The 16493-nt window shown below is 39.2% G+C and overlaps 2 protein-coding genes across 5 annotated transcripts in view; one reads left to right on the plus strand and one right to left on the minus strand.

Moving 5' to 3' along the window:
* mcph1 (microcephalin 1) overlaps window positions 1-16493 on the plus strand; it is a 37359-nt gene that overhangs the window by 12361 nt on the left and 8505 nt on the right. The gene's annotated exons all lie outside the window — the stretch shown is intronic.
* angpt2a (angiopoietin 2a) lies at window positions 511-14388 on the minus strand. 2 transcript variants are annotated; one of them, XM_078787232.1, is made up of 10 exons: window positions 13809-14387; window positions 9071-9226; window positions 7909-8030; window positions 7599-7837; window positions 5865-5992; window positions 5441-5542; window positions 4746-4912; window positions 2923-3053; window positions 1254-1414; window positions 511-1195 (listed from the first exon to the last, which is right to left on the minus strand). In XM_078787232.1, exons 1-9 carry the CDS (start codon window positions 14082-14084, stop codon window positions 1254-1256), a joined length of 1482 nt encoding a protein of 493 aa, XP_078643358.1. In that variant the 5' UTR covers window positions 14085-14387; the 3' UTR covers window positions 511-1195. The 2 variants fall into 2 exon arrangements, with proteins under 2 accessions (XP_078643358.1, XP_057914937.2); XM_058058954.2 differs by having other exon boundaries at window positions 511-1414; window positions 13809-14388.

The raw sequence follows: 16493 nt of genomic DNA on the forward strand, positions 1-16493 counted from the left end.
TTTTCCATTAAGTGATAATTAATGTATGCACCCTTGCCCAATCCTCCACCAGCATCAAAAGGTTCATATATGATGTGGTAATACGCATAATCTGAAGAATATCCGCTGGCTAATACAGTAGATCCCACTGAGTTATCTTCCTGGACCACACAATACCCCCCCACCCCACTTGCCCCACTATAGCTCGACATTCATATCCTCTGATTACAGGTCAACCTTTGCCAATAAAAGTAATTATTACATTAGATTCAGCTCCAAACCCTTCCCCCCATTCTTCAATCGACTTTGTTCACCGGCAACACAATCCAGGTTTAAGTCATGAATATCAATAAGACTAATCTTTGTACATTTGAAAAAAAAAGTTTTGATTTAAATCAGCCTTTACAAAAACAAAAATTTCCACTGCCTATGTGCAATATAAATGGTAGCTATCAAGCAGCACACATTCAAGTGATGTGATGATGTGACAGAACAAATAAAAATCATATATCATATCATATAAATAAAAAAAAACTCCCGACATGTACAGTACAGCAGTGATACATTCTCCACAATAAATGTTATCTTCATTGAAAATGCAAGCATCATTTCTCATTAACCACACAAACCTATGCAGAAACTTAATAAATATGAAGAGCCAATTGTTTTGCCACCATGTTGTACCATAACCTCTTTTGGGGACAGGGCCGGGGTGGAGGCGGCAGCGTGTCACTAACAACGAAACACTTAACATTTACACCTCGGTTAGTGTGCGCCCTGGTTAGTTTGTTTTTTTAGTTTATGTTGAAAATGGACGTTTTCTGCAGTAAAATTAGAAACTATCATTTAAAAAGACATTCTGGGGATGTCTGGAACGGATTAACTGGATTTGCCTTTAAGGGAAAATGTATTCGGTTAGAGTACATTTCTGTTTGAGTTCTAAAAACGGAAGATTCCACTGTATTTGCATTATTAACTCATTGTACACATTTCTAATGATGAAACCTTTTTAATACATTCCTTTTAAAAAATGTGATGGTATATTTTGGTTCAGATCTTTTAATATCCAGATGCACCAATTGCTTTCCCCATTCGTCTTTTCAGGAATGTCCCCCGCCGCTTTGTACTCCAAAGCTTTGTTTGGCCTTTGGTGGTGCGAGTTTGTCTGTGTTTTCTTCCCAATCTTGTTTAGTGTGTGAGTGACACTTAGTGAGACCTAGAAGTCTGCTGGTCTGATCATCATTGTTGTGGTCTTGAGTGACACTTAGTGAGACCTAGAAGTCTGCTGGTCTGATCATCATTGTTGTGGTCTTGAGTGAGTATCCTGAGCCCTTCCAGTAGTACCATTTGATGCCATTGAAGCGATTGGAGTTTAGGCCCTTCTGGTAGTACATGCCGTTTAAATTGGACGGCCCGCAAGCATCAAACCACCAACCTGAAACACAGAACAAATTGGAGAGGAATTTCTGGGATGAATAAAAAAAGGTGTCAAATAATAATAATAAATAATAGTAATAGCATTAAAAGAACAGTAACTGCTAAAAACAGGCTAAATAAATAGAGCGGACTGAACAAATAAATGTTTGTCACAATTTGAACATTGTGACTGACTTGGAGTCATCGTGTGTTTATGATCCAATAATGACCATTCAGTAATTATCTTGATTTTTTCTTACTTGAGAATATTCATTCATTTTCTACCGCTTATCCTCATGAGGCTTGCGGAGGTGCTGGAGCCTATCCCAGCTGGCGAGGGGCGGGGTACACCCTGGACTGACTGCCAGTCAAACACAGGGCACATATAGACAAACAACCATTCCCACCCACATTCATACCTATGGACAATTTGGAGTGGCCAATTAACCTAACATGTTTTTGGAATGTGGGAGGAAACCGGAATACCCGGAAAAACCCCACACATGCACGAGGAGAACATGCAAACTCCACACAGAGATGGCCAAGGGTGTAATTGAACTCAGGTCTCATAGCTGTGTGGCCTGTGTGCTAACCACTTGCCCACTGTGCAGCCCGACTTGAGAATATATTGTAAAAAATAACCATCAACACAAAGAGTATGACAATTCTTATGCCTTTCAAGTCTCTGATACCTGGGCTTTATTAAGCCACAAAGGAAATTTGCAAGTGCAGGCTGGCTTTAGTCCAAAAGAACTTCACACTAACGTTTGTTTGATGAGACTTTGCCAATTTGTTATTAGATGTGTGTTGGCAAAACAGGGAAAGAGCGGCTTCATAATGCTTGGTGTACATATGAAAGTTAGCGCCACCCTGCAGCACCTAACCAAGGCAGACGGCACCATATGCTGACCAATATCCTGATAGTCATTTAGTCTATTTACCAAAAGATTATGCCTGTTGTATCATGATCTTAAACTTGTGGCTTATGAGTATTCTTGGCAGAGCTGCAAAATGAAGTCAGATGGGTGCTTGTCATGTACATTTAGGATTTGTTTACACACACATCTGGTCTTCCATGATGGACTTCAACTCGCTCTTCTTTTTATTGTGCCTCTTAGTCCGTCTAGTTGTGAATGATATGCATTAAGAGTCCCCTGTGAGTGACCCCTCATGGGAAAAAGAGCAGGGTTTGGATTGCAGTGGAAGACTAAAATTCTGGCAGCAGGGTCACTTAAAAGGCAATGGAGCGACAAAAGGAGAGAGGGGACAGCTCTGTTCCCAGGCTCTTTAATGTCAGCTGTTATATTGGCTGAATCCCCTCTAGAGTTGATCAATGATTAACTCTGCTCTAATTGTCCAGACTAGAAGGAACAGGAGCTACTATAATGTACTTCCGAGGTTTATGGGCGATGTGCCAAAAACCATTTAGGAGAGGGAGGATGTAAATATGTCCAGCTTTTATTTTTGTTTTATTTCATCCAATGCCCACATTTAGAAATTGCACATTACACAAGAATAGTTTCTTACCCCCTGTTGTCAGCTGCGAGCATTTGCAAACACATTTGTCATTGTCTGCGTCCTTTGTAGTGAACTCACTTCCTGGCTGCCCAATGCTGCTTATTTTGCCTGCTGTTCCACTGTAGCCTTTAAGCTGTATCCTGTAGAACGGGAAAGGAAATATTAAGGAAGAAGGAGAAGGAAGTCCATAACCGTTGTTCCTCAAAACACAATTGCCATACAGTCCTCTAACACGCAATCTGAATGCTGATTTCTGGAATTTAGAAGTGTGTACTTTTTGGATGTTACTGTTTAGTTTTTAGTGATAAAATATATGAAGTAAGTACCCCCCTCACATTTCTGCAACAATTTTATACTGAAATAAGTCAACACAGCTATTATTGTGTAAATAGCTGGCAACACAAGTTAGGACTCCTCACAGTGAAAGTGTCCAAATTGTTTCCGAAATGTCATGATTTTGTGTGATTAGCATTTTTACAGCATAGAATTCACCAGGTTGTTTCTGGGATTATTTTCCACTCCTCCATGATGGCATCACTTGCTGGTGAGTGTTGGATGCATTGCTCTCCTCCACCGTCTGCATGAGGATGCCGAACAGGTGCTCAATTCAGGTCTGGAGACTTCCTTTCCCACTCCATCACCTTCACCTGACATGTGGCACTGTTTCCCCAGCCTGGGGCTCATGCTCTGATTCATAATGTCACAGTAGATGGAATTCATGTTTCCTTTGATGAACCACAGCTGCACAGTGCTGGCAGCACTTATGTAGCCCCATGTCCGACTGTGTTGGCAAGACACTACCTTGCAACTCACTTGGGCTGCCAGTTATGTAAAAATATTGGCTGTCGAGCCATTTTCAGTTGATGGTACATCAATACTGCTGTACAAGCTTTACACTGACTACTCTAGCGTATATGGGTGGTTCTCCTGAAAGGGGTACTAGGCAGGGTTCAGTCACTTGGAGGGGCATGACGCACGGGCTAGATTGATTTGAAGCTCGAGCCATATAAAAAATCTACCACAAGCACATTGAATAAACAGTGGTGGATACCTTCTTCCTGTCTGGTGTATATAAAACACGATCTGATGTCAATTTCAACCCTTTTGTGCATCGCCATTTTGTGACATGAAATAGGTTGTCACAAATACATAGAATACAAAAAAAATGCAAAGAGATTAGAATAAAAATTGAAAAACTAAAACAGCAAGGCACTTGTTCATCACACTGAAATAAAAAAAAGTTGTTTTCTTCAAAAGCTTTGACTTAACACATGTATTTACTTGTAAAATGTCAAGCATTTTTCAAAAAAGTAAATAAGTGAGAACATTTTTAATATAAATGGCACAATTTAGATTTCAGTAAACAATGCCCCACTGACATGAAATATACCAAAATATGGTATTTCTTGCATATTTCATAAATTCATGAACTGAAACCGAATAAGTAATACTATTATTACTATTTGAATATGGAATGCTTAGAAAATACCAACTTTAGTTTTAGCAGGCTATGTCACATTTTTGGTACCCCATTTCAGGAGAATGACACATATCCAAATTTCATTTTGTAGTATTGTCTCTTGAGAAGATACACTTTAATTAAAATGGTTGCTGAAATGAGAGGGGTGTCGTCACCTTTGCGAGAACTTTAACTTACAAGTTAACTTGTGTAATTTTTTTGAATGTGCACATAAACCATCTGAGTTTTCATATCGTTGATCAAATTGATCAGATAAATGTGAGACCAGAATAGGACCGTGATGGCGACTGTTCAACATACAAAATGTGTCATGTTTTCCATTAGTCGTTAATTGGTCGTATTATTGGCTCACCTATAGTTTTGTCCTTCGCCATCAAGAGAAAATTGGTCATATTGGGAGAACGCAGAGTTCTCTTCCCAGTCACTCAACTGGATCCTTAAGATATAGGATTGCTGACGTGTAAGCTTGGAGATAAATTCATTTCCTAACCAAAATTCACCTGAAGGAGCTCCAAAACCCTGCACAAAGACACATGTTCGGTTAAAGGGTTTAGTCCAGTGTAACAAATGAATGTGGCTTGTTTGTTCAAAGTGGCAGAATAAAATAAAACCCATTCACAGTGATGCATCTCAAACTTGATTATGCAGTAGTTGAGCCTCCACTAGTTTGTGGTTTGAAGAACAACTTGATTTTAACTCTAGGATGTTCCCACCACCGTTCATATGATCAATATACTGTACATACATTAACAGTTAACAATATACAGTATATGAATCAATATGAAAATAGCATGAAACAAACACAATATAGCCAATGTTAATTTCCCCAACTTGATTGATCAAGGTCATTTACTGAAATGCCCCTGCTTAATCAGGATGGTTTCTCTCCGTTGCCTCGGAATGTGTTTCTGAACCAGTGTGAGCCACTCGACCCTGAGAACACTCAAGTCCCAAATCTTGAAACGGCTTTGTGAATTTGCCTTCAATCTTGTAGCCTAGGTTCTATTTTTTCTTAAGGAAAGAATTTCCCCCTTTGCCGCTCTTTACCTTTTTATACTCTTGCCACGTACGGTGAAAGTCAACACTGCCATCAAAGCGTTTTTGTAGTATTGTCCAACCACCGCCTTCCATCTCCATGTCACAGAAAGCCTGTGAACAAAAGTGGGGCAATGAATAATTCCACTACCATGCTTTGCAAATGCTCATTTAGAACTGATCAGCGGCATCAAGTTAGTTTCATTGAAGGACAAATCTTACATGCTGAAAAGTATCTGAGGAGATCACAGTTTTAGCTCAAGCATGCACATCGTCATTAGGGTTCTCCAGATGGTTTTGTTTGCCTTCTTTGATTGTTTGAACAGTTAATCCAAAGCCACAATGGGCCCACTCTCAAGGTGCCTCAAGAATACTTGTTCCTGAGCAAAAGTACGACTTGTGACTAGTACCATCTCTTAAAACTTTGTGTGCTCACCTTAACCTCCAGTGTAGTATTGGGTAAAGTCAGAGTATAGACCCCACTCTTGGTATTTCCTGATTTGAAGACAGCAGCGCAGTCCATGAATGTGGCAGGTGTATCCTGCATCATGGTGGTTTTTATCTCTGCATAGTGAGAAACAGTTCTGTGAGGTTTACAGCACGTAGATTCTATTACAGCTTACAGTTTTATATTTTTAGGTCTAATATGTTGACAGAATGTAGTTAGGCTCATATCTGTTGGATAGATTTTTCCCAGTGATTAAAGAGACCATGCAACATTTTTTAAATATAAGATAAAATAATATAAGATATGCCTTTATTCGTCCCTCAGTGGGGAAATTTGCATTGCACAGCAGCAAGAGAACAGAATCAGTTAAGCAGTACTAAATACACAATATAAAAATAAACAACCTAAGTATTAACAATTTTGCCCAGGGTTATGTACAAATACAGTTTGCAAGATAATATGAAATATGAGATGGAATATATGACCAGTCTATACACTATGAGATCTTGCGAGTTAACTAGGAGGCATTATAAAAATACCGAACTTAGAACTTAATATATTGCTCTTAGAGCTTGATATTGCACGTGGAGCTTGATCAGATATTGCACAGTGAATGGAGTCTGGAATAACTATACTGAATATAAAACAAGGTATTGCACAGATGTACATAGCGGTGTAGTCTATTGGGAGCAGTGCTGGTTGTACAGTCTGACAGCTGCAGGAAGACAGGACCTGCGATAGCGCTCCTTCACACACTTGGGGTGAAGCAGTCTGTCGCTGAAGGACCTCCCCAGTGCTGTCAAACCCAAACAAATCCAAGAACACGACCAACTAGCATGTCACCAATAGTTGTTTAGAAGAACATAGTCAATGATGGCAAATGTTAGCTAAATTCAGACAAATTGCAAATTGCTGACAACAAACATAGCTAATGCTTGTGTGTTACTTTGGCAGGAAGATATGTACTGTATATACCAGGGGTGGGCAAACTTTTTGACTCGTGGGCCGCATTGATATGACAAAATTTACAGGGGGCGGGGGGCAGACTATATATTTTACACGTAACAGTCCACCTGGTATTATTGTATCTGTAAAATTGTCATGCAATCTATTATTATTTATTATTTTATATTATATTTATATTTAAATATTTTAAAAATAATAAAATATTATAATAATTACAATAAAATTACAATAATAATTATTATATTATTATTATGTGAAATATGCAAATATAACAATAATATTATATATAATTAATATAATAATTAGCATTAATATAATAATTAGCATTAATATAATAATTATAATAATCATAATAGTTCTAATAATAATTATAATAATCTAATAATAATAATTATTATTATTATTATGTGCTTGTGTCCCTTTTTTCAGGAGCACTTTGTAAACAACAGACCATGTCAAAAAACGAAATTGATAAAACCATCAAAAGGTTGGCTCAGGCCATGATGCCAGGTTGTATGTTGAGTTTAAATGAAATACTTTGGAAAGATTGGGCGGGCCGTATTCAAACACTTGGCGGGCCGGATGTGGCCCCCGGGCCGTAGTTTGCCCACCCCTGGTATATACTGTATAATCAAAAATATTGCATGTAGTACATGTTGGTGCCCTCTAGGCAGCCGGAGGAACCTGATACATACAGTCCCTTCTTAAGATATGAATATTTAAACTGACAGGATGTTGCATTGGGTATGGCCCCACCTCGGGCTGTGCCAGTAGAGAATGTGTGAATTAGGTGGTTGACGGTCTCCAGGAGCTCCTGTTGCTGATGATGCAATACACTGTTGTTGGATGACACTCTGAGCAACTGTTGCTCCAGTTCCCCAATAATGGCTGTCTGCCTTTGTGTTAACGTCTGAAGCTGCTCCTTTTCTTCTCGAAGCATCTTCTGCTCTCCCTGTTTCTGCTCCTCCAACTCTTTTACTTTCTTTTCCAGCAAACTGGGGAGATGAATAGTATAAGTTACCAGCCTCGACGGTAGCGCTACTTGCCATTGCTGTCACATCCCCACCTGTTTTTGTCACTCAGCTTGTTTATTTCATTCATTTGGACAATTAGTTGTTTCTCCAATTTACTGGTCGACAAAGAATTCTCAAGGAGTTGTCGCTCAAGTCGTGTTGTGTGATTTATAACCTGGAAATACAAGGAGATAGTCAGTCCTGTAGAAAACTCAAACACTTTTAAAGAGTTCCTTTTTATGTTAAGATTCACCATTTCACAAGGGATTTGAATTACAATTTGCGATCTAAAGAGGTTCTCATCTTTCACAATGTTGATTGTCCTAACTGTAGACTCGTACAGCGTGCTGTTGTGCACACTTCAAAGGAACCAGCTGCTCCCATGGGTTATGAGCTGAAAGTGTGTTATTAATGACCGTTGTGGTAAACAAAAAAAGGGAAATTTGCTCCCTAAAGAGTGTATGATGTAAAGGATATTTTTGAATGCTGCTGGGCTGAAATTAAACGGACTGCTAGTCAACCGGATTTATTGTTGAAAGCTCTCTTTTTTTCCCTGTAGCACACAACAAGTCACTTGCAACGCCAATTTAATACTTAAATGTTGGCCAATGTTTGGTGCTACACTCTTATATTGCTGTGTGTCCTGTTTTGTGGGATTATTTCAACCCAAGCTTGCTTTAGTACTCGTAAGTGAACAAATCGGCATTTGCAAAATAGAAAAATGTGACCGGAAAGAACAACAAAATTCCAATGGAGCAGATCGATGTACCTTAACTTGGGGAAACTACCAAAATGTATATCCACAATTGGTAAATTCACTAGTTGGGGACTTTGCCTCTAATTCCCCAGTTGTGGAGGAACTAAACTCAGCAAAAAGCAGCCTGTTTACGGGGATTCTAACACTGTGCCACCAATGGACCTGTTGATGTCTTTGAACAGACGGATGTCTGATTGTGACAAACTGATAGACTCTTTCTGTGGGAATACAAGCGTGCTAATAACAGGAAATGCTGTACAGTTGCCTCACATAAGGTCATTGACGTGAAGCCACAATAATAAACTGACACACTCATTCCTGTTTTTCCACACTGTACCGACCATCAGCACATTATGCTTCCACGTGTATGTGTTGTATGTGCTTTTACATGTATGTCTATTATGCAAAGCGATTGTATGAACAGTTCACTCGTGTTCATGCATCAAGAATAGTCTCACCTGTGCCTCAACGTTGGTGAGTTTTTTGGTTTGCTCTGCAGTTTGACTGAGCAGGTTTGTTCCTATTTCAATCATTGTAGCCGTGTGATTTTGTACTGCACTCTGTTGGATCTGGACCATGTCCTGCTTCATGCTGTCCTGGATGTAGTTCTGTAACTGGAGCACACAACAAGAGGAATTGTAGATTATCATCATTTGGGGAAAATGATTACTGACTGAAATCAATAAACAAATTTAATGCATTCTGTGTAAGGCGCAACTAATAACTGATAACCTGCCTTGCTTCATGGCAGCAAATATAGGCCACCTTTCCTTCAGTCCTACAGGCATATTTTGAAGCTACTGTAGCACAAATGTATTTCGATATCAATCAGTATTAGTTATTTTTGAGATCAATTAAAATGGAGAATTAACAATTTAGCTGAACAGGATCAGGAAGGATCAGGAATCTGCATATTAATCAATAAGATCCTTCTCTTCGTTCCTATGTCCCTACAAAACATTTTAAACCTTTTTAAACATTTTAAGGGCTTTCACAATGGACACACAGCCTCAAGATGGGAAAAGGTCACTGTTGTCATTTTAACTCGATATGTTCTTATGTACCTTTACAGTATTGCCAAATTTAGACCAAGACCAATCATGAAGTTATTTCCTGTATGCGGTTCCTGAGTGGCAATCAGGTCACACGACTCGTAAACAGGATGAAAGTGTTGAGTGAGAAGTTACATCCTTCATGACACTACGACATGCATTAGAACTGAAAATTCACCTCAGCTTTATAGTTTTGGCGCCTGCACAAGGTTTGCATAACGATTTTACAAATACACCCAAAAAGCTGTAATTTGAGTGCATTTAGTTTGTCATCATCCCCCGGTGGCCAAGTGGTTCTTAATGATACATCTACAGTGGATGGAGCAGCCTCTTGAATTGTTGCCAGGATGTCTCGTTTACAGCTAATGATCTAATCAGTTGTTTACTCCACTAGGCCCTGAGGCATCCAGTTAAAAATGGCTGTCTTCCTCATTCACACAAATAAGTGACATCACGTTTCCCCATCATTGTATAATCAAATATTTCCCTCTTCAGTAAGGAGTACTCTCCTGTCAGTGATTTGTTTTCGAGCTACTGCAAATACTTCTTGAACTGACATTGACACTCACATTGAAACTCGTTAGCGTCAAATACATTGGTATCGTTTTCCTTCATTCTTTTTGGATGGTGGTGATGTTTTAATTAGTCATTTGACCATTTTGCATATGGGTACTAAAACATGGGGCAGGCTGAGGCAGGCTCTGTTTTCCCGGAATTGAAAAGTGTTGTTGTCAAACTTTTAATGACTACACATCTTTATCTGTATCTCAGAAGGTTTGGTTCGGTAAGCAGCTGTGTAGGAGAAGAACCTTTTCCAGTTTCTTGTTTAAAGTCACTTGTACTGTCAACACAATGCACCACGCCATGTCTCATTAATGTTGTTTAAATGAATTGATGCCATGATATCATGCTATTTACGTTGCTGACATACTCTTGAATATTTCACCTACATATTTTAAAAATGGAAAAAGGAATTTCCCTGATCCAAAATGTAGATAGATAGATAGATAGACTCCCTTTATTGTCATTGCACAAAAACACAGTAGTGAAATTGCCAACGAAATGTCGTTGCCTGGCTCCCATATAATAACAGACACAAAAGAAGATAAGTAATAATAAACAGTAAGGAACTGAAGAACTGTACTGCATGGTGCACACGTTTCATCGGTAATGCCTAGATCAGTAATGCTTGTTTTGCCATTTTAGTAGCTGTTTCATGAGGAGCATCTAATGAGTTTCCTACTGAGCTGCTTTGGAAAAGACAGTTGCTTGTATTCTGTTATGAGAACATAATTGTGCAATCAAACTGAAATATCTGGACTGGCTCTCTTAATTAAACACACTCTGAAGATGGAGATTCACCCGAAAATGAGGCTTTATGGATGGTTGTATGTATTGTTGTATTTTAGGTACTATTAAGAAGTGGGCAGTGGTTCTTTTCCAGTTGGGACACCATAGAAAGATTCCAGCTAGATAATGGGACACTTCATACTCAACAAGCAGGATCAAAACTATCAAACTGCTGTCAGTGCTGCTCCAGCTTTTTCTAAAATGGTGCATTCAGATGCATCACATAACTCCTCGAATGGAAGTTGCCGCTGCATTCAGGGACACGGCAAACACATCCATGCACATGCAGCCCAAAACAGCTGATATTTATAAAAGCACCCACTTGTTGCTCATCCAACAATAAGACAATGTTACAAAATGTTCTACTTTGAACAAACATCAATGTTAAACCTTTGGAGTACCTACGAAGTTACTAAACCTAAGAAGTGTAGCTCAAAATGAAATCCATTCAAATGAAATCGATTGAAAGAGCAGGATGCCTGTGCAGGATAATATCTTATGCATTTATTAGTGTTCATGTCAAACTTTATCCTAATGTCACCTTGCTAAATACACATTCTTCATCCGCAATCACTATAAAAATGAATCAAACAATGATTTATGTTCAATATTTCAAGGTTTATGTTTAAGTGGGCAGACGTGGGGGTACATGGCTTCAGGTCAAATGTCTGAAGCAGTACATGACTGTATAAAGTTTGGGAACCACTGGTCGATACCAACCTTTTCTCCTTTTGTCTGAGAGTTACATTTGTATGCATGTAGTTCAAACTATGCAACAAATATTCTACCCTGAAGGAAGAAATTAAATTACTCACAACGTGACCCACTTTGTGCAATACTTTTTAATTAAACTTCAATTAAACGCACATAGCTTTTAAGAGCATTTTTGATTGATCACCAGACCGAGCAGCACTTTTCAACGATTCAGAATAAATTTAATAAATGTAAACTTTAAACAAATGTTCAAATCTGAGTTTTGCAACAAATGAAAAAGGAAATATAATTCCAGTCTGTTCAAGGAGATACTTCATACTCAAATGTGGCCTCAAAGACGCAAAATCATGTGTTGAGTTGTTGACTATAACATACAAATAATTGCAATCCAGGGTCAACCATGCCGCTCACCGGAATTCAGCTGAGATAAGCTCCTCGACCCTAATGAGGATATGCGACATAGTAAAAGAATGGATGGATGTTTTAAGGCTGTGACTAATTTATTTCATGAATCACTTTTTAGCCTAAATAGTGCGTACGCATCACGACAAGCTTATGTTATGACGGCAGACAAAAGCAGACACAGTCACACAGATTCCGATGCTCTTTTAGAACTTCATTCTGGCCTGAACAATGAAACAGCAGCGCAACTCCAACTCCATATATGTATCTCCAACTCATAAACATGTCTCTAAGTCCTGCTCTGAACAACACTTCCTTGTTGTCACAACTGCAAGATGCATTCGTGGACAGTCCAAAATCACAATGTCTTTATTATGTGTGTATGTGTGGTCTAAATAAACAGACCAAAACGTGAATAGTGAATATTCTTATCACTCATTAACATACTTCGTACTGTGGGAGTACAGTTTGATGCATTTATAGGTAAACTTGGAAATCCTATGAAATACAAGATGTGAATTTCACTTTTTCGTGGTGTCTTCGAACAAATATAAAGGGCAGATTGTTTTTTCAGCCTTCTCAGCTCTTGGTCTTCTCTTCCTATCATTGATATTAATGAAGGCTGTTCTGAAGAGCCTCTTCTGGTCCACGCTGTTGAAGGAGGCATGAATAACTGTCATTATCACTTTTCTTCTCATCACTACTTATCTAAATCTCTGCATACGCCTCACCCTGATGTTTTGGCCATTGTGTTACCAAATATGTGATGTTGCTACTACCCCCTATGCATGTAAAGTAACTCCACACAGTGGAGATGACAACGGTGCTAGGCTGATTGACTCACACGCCAACTGTGGTAGCTAGATAATGTGCTACGATGCCTTGCAGCGTTTTGTCTCTGTTTTGCACAACATTAAATTTAGCATTTATGTCACTGACGAAAGACGCTTGTGCATTCAGATGGCATGGTTTACATTTCTTTTCTTTCCAGATCCGGTATATTTAGCCAGTATTGGACCCACGGCAATACTGTGTAGTAGATTGGACCGTCACTAACATACTCAGTAACAGAAACAAATTTTCATCCTATTTAGTGAGGTGTGTCCAAATTTTATACGAGTACTGCATACGATGTCACATGAAACTAAACTACCAATAACGAGGTCCACTGCAATAAAACTATTAACTGACCTGTGAAATTGAAATATGTATAGTAAAATGTCACAATCTCACCAAAGTTGATGAGAGATGATTTTGGACCCATATTGAGGTGGCCAGTATTGTTCCAAATATACAGTCTTAACTGTTCTGCACACCGAAAAATCCCTGGGGCCGACGACTGTTAATCCAAGGTATTCCATGGGTTCCCCCAGTGAGAAACGGTAATAAAATCATGCATATCTTTTAAGACAAAATAGTGCACAGGTCAGTATCAGTTTAATTCTCTCATTCTCCCTGTCCCTGCCTTTGCTCAGTATTTTTGAATTGTTTGGCTTTAACTTTGTGTAACTCTTTCAGGTTGTCTATAACAGTAAATGTTGATATCGTTTGACTCAGAAAATGCTAATTATGTCCTCCTACAAACCAAAGCTTCAATCTCTTGAAGTGTAGCAACGTTACAATGGTGTCAAAGGTCAGTTTGTCAAGGTGTGTGACATTAGGGTAGACCGTACTTTACCTTGAGAAGCCACTGTGTGTTGTTCTCCATGACCATCTCCAGCTGTTCCAGCCTCTGAACTGACTGGTCATTGTCTGTGGGCCCGTCCTTTTGAACTGGATAATTGTAGCCGCTGCTTGAGGTTTGGCAGTTCTCCTGTTCAGGCAGCAGAAAGGTGTAGCTGCACGGCCCATTTTGGATCTGATACTGTCTCCTCACGATGCTGGCCGAACTTTTGTGGGGTCCCGTTCCCACACCGAGACAGACGCACAACAGGAGCAGGTCAACGTGCAACATTTTCAATAAACTTGACAGCTTTTTAAAAGGTTCTGCTCAATCTTAGAAATGTTCCCCAAATAAATCCACCTTTAAACAATCCCTTTATGGTTCTGCGGATTCTAACCAGGAAGTCAAAAAAAGCATGAGCAATCAGAAGGTCATTCCAGCGTGTTACCGGTGCCAGACTGCATGTGTGCGTGTTTCATCAAGCTTCCAGCCACTTGCCTGAGCTGCCCCCGACGCAACCCCATAGTCGCTAAATGTGAATTGAAACCACACCCCCTTCCATGTGGCCACTCACAGTGAAGAGCACAAGCTTTTATAATTCACACCAGTAGCACAGAGAGGCAGGCACACAAACTACACATTCTCTACTATATCCTACACAAAGCTCACGTGTTTTTCCTCTCCACTGGTTAAACACCTACGCAGGATGCAGCTGGCCACCTCAGGCACTGTTGTAGTCAAACGTCCATTGAAAAATATTTGCGAGTCCTTCAGAAAACACACAACTGTGTTTTTTGATTTTTTTGATTTTTTTTTTTAGATGACAATAGCTGCAGTGCATTTGAAAGCATATCAATCTGTCAATATATGTAACCATGTTTCAAGGAAAAATACATGCATCAGTAATGACAATTCAATAATGTTAACTCATTTCAGATTTATACACAAAGCAGGAGCACCTCATAGTCTTCATGTGCCCCCCCCCCCCCTCCTTTTTTTAAATTAACCCCTTTGTATGGCATTTGGAAAAAAATCACCCAGAAAATGATTGTGTATATTACATAACTTGTTTTACTTTATTAATTCATTTTCTACCACTTAGGCTCACGGGAGTTGTGGTGGTGCTGGAGCCTATCCCAGCTGTTTTCAGGCAAGAGGCGGGGTGCACCCTGGACTGGTGGCCAGCCAATCACAGGGCACATATAGACAAACAACCATTCACACTCACATTCATACCTATGGACAATTTGGAGTGGCCAATTAACCTAGCATGTTTTTGGAATGTGGGAGGAAACCGGAGTACCCGGGGAACAAGCAAAATCCACACAGCGATCTCCGAGGGTAGAGTTGAACTCGGGTTTCGTAGCTGTGTGGCCTGCACACCAACCAATCCATCACTGTGCGGCCTACTTAAACATTCTTTTTACAAATTTGAATCACTATAAATATCAGTAATATTTTCATCCATCCATTTTCTATACCACTTATCCTCATTAGGGTCGCGGAGGTATTCCGGCCCATTAGTAATATTTGTAGTAGATATTTTGTATAATTATAGTATTGATTCATATTTGTTAATTTCATCAATGAGAGAAATGAATATTGTTCTTAGTTTTTTTTTGCCTTTCGCTGTTGGCCCGGTAGCTTAAGCCCATGAAAACCAGGCATCGACTGTGTAGCTCATTGCCTTAGAAAGATATGCGTGTACCTGCATAGTTAATAAACTTGCATGTGAAAATAATCAGGAGCGCAGCTGTTAACTCGGTGCCAGAAAGATAATCACTGACTACATGTGCTGATGTTATGAAAGGCAATATTTTTTAAATCCTTTGCATGTTTTTCTTCCATTGTGTTTTTGAAATTAAATCACGCCAGATTGTTTACATTTTACTGATGACTTTTACCAGGTGAGTCTTCTGGACAAAAACAAACACAACTTAACATTTTAGCCTCATTGCACTGTTGATGCTGATTTTTTTATGTTTTTATGAAGTCTGCCTGTGGGCGCTTATGTTGCCATGGGGAAATACAGTGCAGATGTGCAATACAGGAAGGACACTGGAGGATGTTTTGTCCTATTGTGCAGGAATATGCCTCAATCACATTGTCTATGCTTTTTCTTCATGAGCTAGTGCACCCGATTGGGAAAGTCGGGTTCATTAGTCGGAAGTCAGTAGGTTCATTTGTGACACATTGCGCAGCATGTTTTACACACCGCAGACAAAGCCCAACTGGACTGTATTTCTTTTTTGAACAATATGATCAACAGATGGATTGAATTGCAGGAAGTAGGCTGATATAATATGCTATAGCATAAGGGAAATTCAAAATATTTACAGCGCATTACAACAGAGGAAGAGAATGTCATCATTCCCCCAAACAGTGACGTTTCACATGTTCGTGCTGAGTCACTCCCCCCAAAGTCTTTTTTGTTTTTAAAAAGCCTATATTATACTACTTTCAACAATTTTAAATGAGTCTCAAAGGTCCCACAATTGTGTATTGGACGTGTGTTGGTCAAAATCTAGCCTGGATTTCGACTGTTTAAAATCACTTTTAATAAGCCCTACTGGGAACCCTTGTCTGTTTATCCACGCCAGTGTGTGGCTCCAAGAAACACATGTCAAATTTGTGTAGATGTATCAGAGACAAAAATGTAACTGTAAAAATGTAGCCCTATGAAATCTTTTTGTTTTCTTT

Source organism: Doryrhamphus excisus, linkage group LG20 (genome assembly GCF_037039965.1).
Source record: "Doryrhamphus excisus strain RoL-2023G ecotype Guam linkage group LG20, RoL_Dexc_Guam_v1.1, whole genome shotgun sequence".
Lineage (NCBI taxonomy): Eukaryota > Metazoa > Chordata > Actinopteri > Syngnathiformes > Syngnathidae > Doryrhamphus > Doryrhamphus excisus.